The following is an 11,485-nucleotide window of genomic DNA, read 5'->3' as shown; positions in this document are numbered from 1 at the left end:
AGTAATGGACCTACCCAGACTCCATCACACTGCCTTTAAGACTCCACATAAACTGTAAATTATATAAAGGAATCGCTATCTTGATATGCCATAACACAGTATCATAAGGTGGGAAATTAAAATAATCCCATTCTATAACTATCCGTTCAGTCAACAGAATAAATCAGTGAACTGAAGGGAACTATGTGCTCTTTCAAACAAAAATGCAAATGAAATGTAAACAGATTATTTATTGTTTTAAACAACTACAGAGTATTGGCATCAAAACTCTACGAAACACAAAGTTAACTGCTGACGACAATTAACATGGTAGGCAAACGGAAGAATGGCTACCATATCGTAGCTGTACATTAAATAATTAATCCGTACTGGATTAATTATTTAATGTACAGCTACGATATGGTAGCCATTCTTCCGTTTGCCTACCATGTTAATTGTCGTCAGCAGTTAGATTTATTTAGAAACTCCTGTGGTCAACTGAATACCACACCAAACGATACAAATACATGAATCCGGTTTAGCCAAGCTGCGGCAACATTACGCTTCCTAACAACCCCCATCTAGTGAACTGTGCTGTTGTGTACTCTCACCAATCTGCTGTGGCGGTGACTCGGAGTGCCATGGTCATAGTGGGGAATTAGAATCTTGCTCGTCGGGACTCGGACCCGTCCAGGTGCCATGACATCTCCAACCAGCAATCTTTTTCCATCCACCACCAAAACAATTGTCCTTTTCTCATTCACCAGCTCCCAACTCGGCAGTTTGCGTCCATCTGGTCGCAAACGCCAATCAGCAAAAATGTAACTATTTTCCGCCAGTAGAGTGTTAATGCCACATTTAACAAATCCCCAGCCTGGAATGTCGTCAGTCATGGACCAGAGTACATCTTTCTAACTAGTTTGCCCTAGAAATTCTCATTTGATGTCAGCCGGAGATGAGCGAATCAGAATGTTGTTTAATGCTTCTGAATTTCCTGAGGGCAAACCAACATGTCGTGCACTCTGTGAGGTCCCTGTTCTCACCTCAGTTCGCCGAACGTTCCAAGGCTTGTACTTTTCCGCCATAAATGTGTCCGAGCAAGCACTTGAAATTCTTACGCTAGACCATATCAAGAAGTGAGTTGTGACAAAGGCCGCAGACTGACTTAGTGCAAAGGACCGATAGGTTCCGTGACCTTACGTCAGTGGCCAATTGACACGAGCAAAACAGCACAAAGCTTTGAGTGCTCATGATACATCTGCCACATTCAGAGCAGTGTGCAGGCTGTGCATTTCTCACGTATTCACAGACTGGGACTGTTAGCCCATTTATCGATGACCGCTGAAATAATATAAAATGCATTTCCCCATAATAAATCAAAGTAATGAGACTTTACGTATATGCAGCTAAAGCGTCCTGCCTATCAGCAGTCGTGATAAGGAGCGGACAAATTTAGTATAAATGTGAGGAGAAAAGTCAGATGGCTTGTATCATTGCAGCATTAGTAATTGTGAGTAAATATTGCGGTGAAATAGAAATTCGAGACGCACGGCCTGCAAATCTTTGTCAAACGGTTATACAGAACCTGTTCCGTAAAAAATAATTAATTTCTGAAATACTTCTAACTTTATATGGCAGCTTCATGATGAAGTGCCAATCATTTCGATAATGGTCATAACTATTGTGGTATTTCACAGATGAGTATCAAATTTGAGAACGTTGCCATCAAAAATAGGGGGCGCTATGAATCTGTGTTTGATGCATATTATACATTCTATTGCTGAGTGTGAAATACAGATGAGGTTTGGAAATTTTCGTAAAACTTTGGATCAATATCTGCTTCCAATCTCGAAAAAATTGAGCATCTGCAGCAACTTCACTTCCGATCGCAACGCGCGGGAATGAAATATTCATAACGCCTCTCATATCTCGTAAACCGCTGGAGATAACGAAACGAGATCTTGGCAAATGATACCACGCGAAGAGGAGAGTACTTTGCCGTATGGTTAAAATACGTAACTTTATCAATCGCTATATAGCAGAAGCTATAGTTTATAATTCTTTTTTGCCGGTAATGTAATTGCTTAAGACTTATCAATAGCCAGTGAAAACGTACGAGTGCGGGATGTAAATAATATTGCGATATACACGATAAAACAAGGTACACTTGTGAAAAATGCACTGTGATTTTCTGAACCAGACGACTATTATTTACACTCACTTGAAAAATTCTGCACTAATACAGTGTATAATATTAAACTCCTCTGCCTTCAGTACCCCAAATAAATATTCTGTAACTGTTTATAGAGCGCCCTCTAGAAAAGCTGAGTACATTCCCCAAGCAAACAATCACTTTTAACTCACCTTTTCTCAGAAACAAAAACAATTATGCGTTGTTATTGTAATGTAAATTTTCTTTCCTGTAAAAATATGGCAGATTTTGAGCATTTAATGAGCCGTGTGCAGGTGTTGACTTTCTCACAAGAGTTGCAAAGAACTTTGCAAGCCTGATTGACAATACTCTGCAGATAAAAGAATTAGCAACAAATGTTTAAGTGAAATTTTAGATGTATTCCTGACCATAATGGTCAGCTGTTCAAAATGCATGCTGACAACTGCAAACAACAGTAGTTTTATCAACAGGACCTTTATATAAGTCAACAGTGAAAATCTACAAACCTTCAGCAGCAGTTGGAATGAGACAATGTGTCACGCTAAAAATGTCAATAATAAATTTAACCTACTTCTAGATTAATTTGTTCCATTGTTTGAAGCTGCATTTTGTAATAGATTTTCATTAAGTGTCTACCTACGTGACTGCAGGAGACAGTGACTCATTAAGGGAATCAAGCTATCCTGTAAAAAAAAAAAAGGGGGGGGGGGGAAATGCTGTATACAATACTATGAATTGTATTAAACTTCAGAACAAGGGACACTACAATTCACATTTGCACTTTAGTAACTCCAGGGATAGATCAGAAATCACTACTGGTGACTACAGCAAGTTAAATTATTTGTAATATGTAGACAGATTACTGTAACATGAGAACAGTAGTATTCAGCATGCTTAAAATAATGTAATTATTAATAGTTTATGTTAGTGTAGGATTATAAAACACTAGAAGTAATGAACTATAATTTATTTAAGTCAGTCATATGTACATCTACTTCCTGAAAATACTGTTACAAAATCCAGGGCACAACATGGTTCCATTACAGAAATAGATCACTATTTCCATCTTAAAAGGCAGCAAGCCTTTTCTTCTTTCAGAATGATTGATTAGTTGTACACATTTGATATTTTGTATTTTGTGAAAAATGACAGTTGCAAAACATGTCAGATGCGTATAACAGGTTACATTACCAGTCTTACTGTCTATCAAATTTAATAATTGTGACTAACAATGACTTATGTTGCTGACGAAAGTATTAACTCAGACAGATTAATAGAGCAACAAACATTTGTTGGAATGTATGCACCATGATATAAAGGTGTACTGGGATGAGGCACTACTGAAGAACATTCAACGAAGTGAAAATGTAGCTAGTCGTTGGAAACTAATAAGTAATGGTAATACTGAGTATGACAACATATCAGACCAACCTCACATTACAGTTGAATACCTGATCCACAACTGAAAGAATTCTTTTATATTGTTACTGCACAGCTATGCAACATTTGTTGAAAACCCTGCCATAAGCTAGAAGTAGGCCAATTTCCTTGTAATGAACTTAGGTGTAAACAAAATAAATCAGAGGAACTAACTCTGGGATAACTAAAGATGTACAACATAAATCAAAACTGTAACAATTTTACACTGATTCCAAATTAAACTGAATGGTGTAGGATATAATGTCCTACACATTCAAATAAAATGCAGCAACATGACACTCCTTAATGTTTGTAAGGATACTCTCCCTCTATATAGGTGGGAAGAACTTTTCCTTAATTACTATATAAACACCACCTTTCACATTATTCCTTTTAGAATAAACTGTTTCAATTAAACTGACTGTATGGAACACCGAAGCTGTATTTTAATGCTGTGAAGTGATTTTCTGTAACACAAGATTCTACAGCTACTGGCAGAAACAGTTCAAGAACACACTTTTCACTCACAAGGGAACCTCCCCATCGCACCCCCCTCAGATTTAGTTATAAGCTGGCACAGTGGATAGGCCTTGAAAAACTGAACACAGATCAATCGAGAAAACAGGAAGAAGTTGTGTGGAACTATGAAAAAAATAAGCAAATATACAAACTGAGTAGTCCATGCGCATGATAGGCAACATCAAGGACAATGTGAGCTCAGGTGCGCAGTGGTCCCATGGTTAGCGTGAGCAGCTGCGGAACGAAAGGTCCTCGGTTCAAGTCTTCCCTCGACTGAAAAGTTTACTTTCTTTATTTTCACAAAGTTATGATCTGTCCGTTCATTCATTGACGTCTCTGTTCACTGTAATAAGTTTAGTGTCTGTGTTTTGCGACTGCACCACAAAACAGTGCGATTAGTAGACGAAAGAACGTGCCTCTCCGATGGGATCCGAAAACATTTGATCGCAAGGTCATAGGTCAACCGATTCCTCCACAGGAAAAAACGTCTGATATATTATATATGACACTGGTGACGGCTTGTGCATCACATGACAGGAATATGTTGCCGACCTACCTAACTTGTACACTTGGCGAATGGGTAAAAAGATTCTTCTACCTTGCCCGATTAAGGGTTTCTTGTGGATGTGATAATCACTCCGAAAAAAGTGATGAAAACATAAAGAGTTTGTCACATAAACTGCAACAAATGAATACAACAGTTTCACAGCCGCACAGTTTTCCCTGTGCTCTGTCAAAACATGTTTTTAACGTTCTCAAATTTTTCCGTGTGTAGACCGTTAAAATCCTGCGTATGTCCAAGCAAATATGAATATGTCCTGGAATTTTGGAGAAATGAGTTGCTTATGTCTTCCCTCATTCGAGGGAAGACTTGAACCAAGGACCCCTCATTCCGCAGCTGCTCATGCTAACCACGGGACCACGGCACTCCTGACCTCACACTATCTTTGATGTTGCCTATCTTGCGCATGGACTACTCAGTTTGTATATTTTGCTTATTTTTTTCATAGTTCCATACAACTTCTTCCTGTTTTCTCGATTGATATATGCTCAGTTTTTCAGGGCCTATCCACTGTGCCAACTTATAACTAAAACTGAGGGGAGTGCGATGGCGAGGTTCCCTTGTCAGTACCAAAGTGTGTGCTGTTATGAAATTTTCTAGCATATTAAACACATGTGCGGTCCAAGCCTGACACACAGCGTCACGCTACCAAGGGGTTTCATAAGGGGGGGGGGGGGGGAACGCAATAAGATTAGTAACAAATTAAGGGTCACAGTCTGGATGAGATGCAAGTTTGGGAATGGAGACCAACTACTGTGTCTGATATTAAACTATTCCAAACTGTGAGTGGAATAAGCAACTACTAGAATGTAACTATGTCTCAGTAAAATAATATATGCAAAGCAATAACTAATTGTTACCCATATGCAACAATACTGACAGCTTGTATCAAAATTTAGATGAACAGCTGTTATGAGAAGTAACTACATTAGGAAACACCCTGGTGTCATTCTGATTCAGGGAAATGGAAGAAATCCATTTTTGGCTTTCCCTTTTGTAGTATTGTAATATTCTACTTTAAGTTTTATATGCCTGCATGCCAAAATAATAGCCTCTAATTACATACATAGTTATAATGAATTACATGAGGTTTAATACAGAATTACTTTAACAGATTTCTTCTTGTTGGGCAGCACATGCTCAACAAATTGAAAGGAAGATGTAAATATTTCTGCACAGAATAGCTGAAAGACATAAAAACTTTACTAGGAAAAACTGGCCCAGTTTCAACCTTAGGCCAGTATCAGGTGCACAGATGGATGTGTACACAAACTGATAAAATTTTACAATGATGAGATTGAAACTAGCCATTAGTGCTGGACAAAGTATTTACTTCAGCTGAATAGTCTGCATGGGAACAGTTGTGACCTTCTGACATTTGAAACTGTTGGAAGCAAATTATCCAAAACTTACAGGCTATATGGACCAAATGATTGTTAGTGTGCATTCAGTTGAAGGTACTACACCAATATGGATTATGGAACCTGCCTCTGCTTTCAGTGGATCAAATACAGTGTAACTGAATGTGTAAGACATAACAGAAATTTCCTGTGACACCTGATAAATGTCCTAACATGTAAACTGTACACAAATTAAAATGTGCTAAGCTTCCGTTTCTTAAAAGAAGCAGTAAAGGTGTCATTCTTTTTCTTAATGTAATTATTTAACAATGCGTTGGTGGATGCTTTGACTAACAACTTCAGTATTTTATCTGCAGAATTACCATTACTGCAAATAAAGTCTGTTAAGAAGAAACTTTTCTTCTGAACAGCATTTATGGTTACATTTTGAACAAGCACCCTTTGACTGTTGGATGACAAAAATTTTTTTCATTAGGGGCAGATATTAATTTCTGTACAGTAATGTAATTGTAAATAACATCATTCACAACATCAGGCTGAGGGAAAAACAGACCACCCCTGTCCAAATTTTTGATTAAACTAAGATGTTGTTCACCATGCAGACACATTTCTTTGTCTAAGAGAAGGTATTTGCTGCACACCTCACACTGCTGTTTCTTCAGTACATTGCGAACACAATACCCTGCTAAATATGTTAATATTGGAATGTATGTTTCTGCCTGCCTGAAATCTTCCTCCAAATACATAATGTCAACCATAAACTCAGAGTCTGTTTGTATAGTCTCTTTTGTGTCATCATTACAATTAAAGATGAACCCTTCTGCAACAGGCAGTTTAGCAAAAGTACTTGAATTCAACATGAGTGGTAACATGTTCTGCATCCTCATCTTCGCTTCCACTTCAAAAATCTGTCTCACAGATATGAGATACTGAGAGCCAGCCATTGATCGGTAACTGCTAAACCTTGCTTCCAGAGAATCAGTTTGAATTTTTCCAGGCAAAAAATAAGTGAAACCGAGCTCTTTAGTACAGTACCTTGCCATCTCAATCAAACCATAGGTTGTGTGTGTCAGAGCTGTATGTGTATCTTCTGAAAGGGTATTATTTTTCAGGCGTAAGTCCTTCCACTTATCGAGCCACACAAGAAACTTTTCCAAAAAAACTAATTTTTCATCATTATTACTTAAAGACAGAGGGCACTGGAAGAGATCATTTAGTCGAACACCTTTGTGAACTGTCTTAACATTTACAATTTTCCACCATGTAAGTATAATTTTAATAAATTCTGCAGTGGTATGGTAATGTAACAAGTTTTTCTGTTCTCCTACAGTTGAAACGGCTTCAGCTGTATATTCATTGAATACCTGCAAAACAAGGCTCACATTCTGTTTCTCAAGTGAATATGGATAAAGAGACTTCAAATAAAGACCATAAGAGTGCTTAAGTAGACCATTACATTCAATCTTATGAAGCTGCCTCAATGCTTCAAAAGATGCCATTAACACCTGACAATCATCACTGCTTCCATCAAATTGTAGATATTTGAGCAAAACTTGAGAGTGCTTTTGATTAACCCAATTATTACATATACACTTAAGGATGTGGACAGAATCAATTATAACAAATAGTGGCTTAGTTGGATGTGGGTAAACTATACTGAGTTTTGGAGGTGAGCTACAAAGTGCCATAGATTTCCTATTTATAGCATTGTTGTCACTAACTACACAAATAACTTTGAAACCAATGTAATAAAGGCCACATAATATTTTCTTCACATACAAAAATAACTGTTCAGCTACAAGGTTTCTCACTGGAAGGACATGCACCACTTCTTTAAAAGAAGACAGCAATGATTGTATCATAAATACATATGCTGTAGTAGCAGCCTTGTCACTATCAAATGCTGCCCCCACAATGTTTCCTCCCTTGTAATCAAAATAAGGTTTAATATGAATTTCATCCATCATTAAAGAAATGGTACAATCACTTTCCTGCAAAGATTTAAATCTTTCCTTAATATACAGGAGCATAGCACCTGCATTTGGTTCATTATGAGGACCATTAGTATATGAGGAACATATTTTCTGTAAAGTTCTTGGATGAGGAAGAATAAGATTGCCAGATGACCTCAAAAATTTATAGGCATGAGGGAAGATAGAATGCAGGATACAACAAAATACAGAAAAGTGAGGATTAAACCTATAGTTTTCCTCACAGCTACATAGCAACTTAACTTGCTCACTTAAGATTTGAATTTGTTTCTGTTTTTCTTCATCTACAGAACTGCACATGTCATTTAAAATGTCCTGTATAAGAAGGAACTGGCTTTTTAATGAATTTTCTTTTGCACTGACTAATTCTTTCACTTTGTCTAGTACTGTAAATAAATCATTCATATTTGAAAGTTTGTGTGATATTTTTCTACTGCCTATCTTTCTTATCTCAGTGTTACTTCGATAGGCAGACAACTGCAAATCATTTGTCACTACAACAGATACAGACGCAGATGGAGCAGGCAATACAGTAAGCAATAGAAATAGGACACAGTCACTTCTCCTAACAATGGTCCATTCACTGGGAATGGTTTCTCTTTCTAGGCACTGCAGAAATGCTTCAAAAGTAGAAAATAACTTCCTCAAATCATACTCTGTTTTGGTTACTATACTGCTTTCAGTGGATCAAATACAGTGTAACTGAATGTGTGAGACATAACAGAAATTTCCTGTGACACCTGATAAATGTCCTAACATGTAAACTGTACACAAATTAAAATGTGCTAAGCTTCCGTTTCTTAAAAGAAGCAGTAAAGGTGTCATTCTTTTTCTTAATGTAATTATTTAACAATGCGTTGTAGAAGATGTTCATTGTCCAATCTAGCTCTCCTTTCCTCTGCACTTTCTCGAGAGCTGGTGGATGGAGTAGACAAATAGCTTGGGCAGCCTGGTAACACTGATGGGACAGCACCCTCTCTAAGCCTTGGTCTTGAAAGCTCGACAGTAAGCTTTGTGCCTTTCACTTCATCATAACATTCCATATGACGGCAGATGTCAGATTCGGTGAAGTGAAGTTCACAAACCTAAAACAAAGTAGTGTGAGTCAGTACAATATACAGCATGATCTACAGATGTGTGTGTGTATGTGAAAGTAAAAAACACTGGACACTCATTCATTTTCCACCAATATCAGCTTGACAGGTCACACCTTAGTGGAAGTACACAAATTATTTAGGCCTAACAGTAATATACCATGTTCTACAACAACATGCATGTTCCATTTTAATATTCTTTTATTAATTAGTACCATAAGCACTAGGAGCATACCTCACCAGGCATCAGTATATGATGAATATACCTGTGAACTTCTTGTGTTACAGCAGTACTATGATATTTATGGAACTATAAGAGTGTAGTTCCTATTATGGATTAAGTGGCACCAAATTTCAGAAATCTGTTGGATTCTGCATGTTAACATAGCAATTATTTTTTAATTTTGACTTTACAGTTTCTTCATTGTCATGGTATAAGAGATATCAACAGCTGCAGAATACTATTTCACTGTGGGTGTTTTTATGCCAGCACATATTAAAACTGTGTCATTGCAGGTAACACTGAATGAGGGTCTTGATATATGCCTAGCAAATATTTCATGTTTGGATAGAACAACAACTCCAAAGCAAACGCATACAAAACACAAAGTTGAAAAGATGCCAACATAAATGACACACCTCAGTAAGACAGTCATGACTATCCAACTGGAAGTATGTTAAGAAGATATCAACTAAACATTCCGTGCCAAGCTGTGCTGTATGAACTAAATGGCACTTGTCATTTCAATTAACCATCTGAAACATTTAAAATACCGGACTGGATGAGTTATTAACGAGAATGTCGTTATGAGGCGGCTCAAGTGATACAGAACGCCATTGAAATCTGTTTGTGAAGACACCTATTCTGCATCATAACCTGAAGTTAGGTTAGGTTGAAAGATAATTATTTGATCGTGGGTTGGCGAATGTCTAACAGGAAAAACTAACACACAGAAAAACAACACAGATATGCTTCATACAGAGAGATCGCTTTTTAAAAATGAAAACAGCAGTTTCAACATTCGTTAGCACTCATGCTAACTAATGCGAGAGTGAAAAAGAACACCCCCTCACAAATAGAGAATAAAACGTATCGGTAATACGTAACAAAATACGAACTGCAGGGAAATTTAAACACGAATAAAAAGTAACACGAGGCACAAATTTATATTTCGTTTTCAAAATCAAAATAAAGCCACTTGAAAACGAATACTAGACCTATTTACTGCGAAATTTTGCTCACAATTTTAGTCAAATGTATCCAAAATGCAAGATATTCCACCAGAAAATAATAATAATTGTACTAGGTATATAGTTTTTACATGCATTAGTGTGCTCAGTGGGTTGGAAATTGTCCCGATGAATCGCTGAAAGCCATTTCCAACGCAGATTCGCATCTTTCGGAAAGGAAAACAACATTACTTTCGGTCCAGTTCCGTAATTTCCACGACACCTTGGCACACAACATTTGTAAACCATGTTCACAGTAGCTTCACTACACGTAAACTCTGTAATCGCTAGTTTAAAGCACGAATATAGCACGCGATCCAACAAAGTAACAAACGTGTAGATAAATGCTTCGAAACACAACATGGTGGCCCGCTTGGAGTGACGTCACGAGCTGCTATGAATTTCGCGCCGCGGCCTTGTCTATAGGTGGTGGTGATCATATGCGGGGAAATAGCCCCAGAATGTGACGTGGCAGCTGTTTTTTTTTTTCTAAACTAAAAATTAGGTATTTAGAAATGCCTACAGAAACGAATACATTTGTTGGAAGAGTTACGTGTCTGCAGGTGATTCTGAAATGCCAGCTGTCGGTTAGTTTGCCATAGCAGACAGCATTTTCGTCTTCGAGTGTTTATTTCTTTTGTAAATGTGTTGCGATCCCTGATTTATCGCTGCGCGAAATATATTTTCAGGCATAACATTTGGGTTTCGTCTTCCTTGTAGTTGACGCTTCTCACTGTTTTAATGCCGTAACTTGCACTATATAACATTAATGCTTGCCCGTATGTTTTCAGTTGTAAAAATATCGAAAGCTGTGCAACAACAGGTAATTTGTGGCGTCTTGTGTCATACCTAGGCTATCTAGGCATCAGTACAGAAAGCCACAAGCGTGTGTGAACCCGGCTTTTAATGTGTGTGTAAGCATACGATTAGAGGGATGCACGTGTAAGAAATTCATGCCTGTGGAAACCTGGCTTACTGCTGCTCCATGTAACAATTTTTCGTATAGTTTTCAGTCTCTTACAGCAATGTGTGTCAACGGCAGCGTCGTAACAAACCAAAATAAATAACTGCGCAATTTTCTTGAGACCGACGTCTACTGACAGTTTCAATAATATTGTACATTATCAGCTAATAATATTATCTACAGCTGTAGATTT

The 11,485-nt window shown here is 37.5% G+C and overlaps 1 protein-coding gene across 2 annotated transcripts; it reads right to left on the bottom strand.

Moving 5' to 3' along the window:
- Positions 1 to 3,104: 3,104 nt before the first annotated feature.
- On the bottom strand, positions 3,105 to 10,705 carry LOC126236056 (uncharacterized). 2 transcript variants are annotated; one of them, XM_049945097.1, is made up of 2 exons: positions 9,334 to 10,705; positions 3,105 to 9,089 (listed from the first exon to the last, which is right to left on the bottom strand). In XM_049945097.1, exon 2 carries the CDS (start codon positions 8,407 to 8,409, stop codon positions 6,433 to 6,435), a length of 1,977 nt encoding a protein of 658 aa, XP_049801054.1. In that variant the 5' UTR covers positions 8,410 to 9,089; positions 9,334 to 10,705; the 3' UTR covers positions 3,105 to 6,432. The 2 variants fall into 2 exon arrangements, with proteins under 2 accessions (XP_049801054.1, XP_049801053.1); XM_049945096.1 differs by having other exon boundaries at positions 10,421 to 10,705.
- Positions 10,706 to 11,485: the final 780 nt, after the last annotated feature.

Source organism: Schistocerca nitens, chromosome 2, assembly GCF_023898315.1.
Source record: "Schistocerca nitens isolate TAMUIC-IGC-003100 chromosome 2, iqSchNite1.1, whole genome shotgun sequence".
NCBI classification, from domain to species: Eukaryota; Metazoa; Arthropoda; class Insecta; order Orthoptera; family Acrididae; genus Schistocerca; species Schistocerca nitens.
Note: the sequence above shows the minus strand (reverse complement) of the source record. Positions and strands in the feature narration are given on the sequence as shown.

Excerpts from the sequence above, each read along its gene's own strand:
- LOC126236056 (XM_049945097.1), bottom strand. The coding sequence starts at position 8,409 with ATGAATGATTTATTTACAGTACTAGACAAAGTGAAAGAATTAGTCAGT.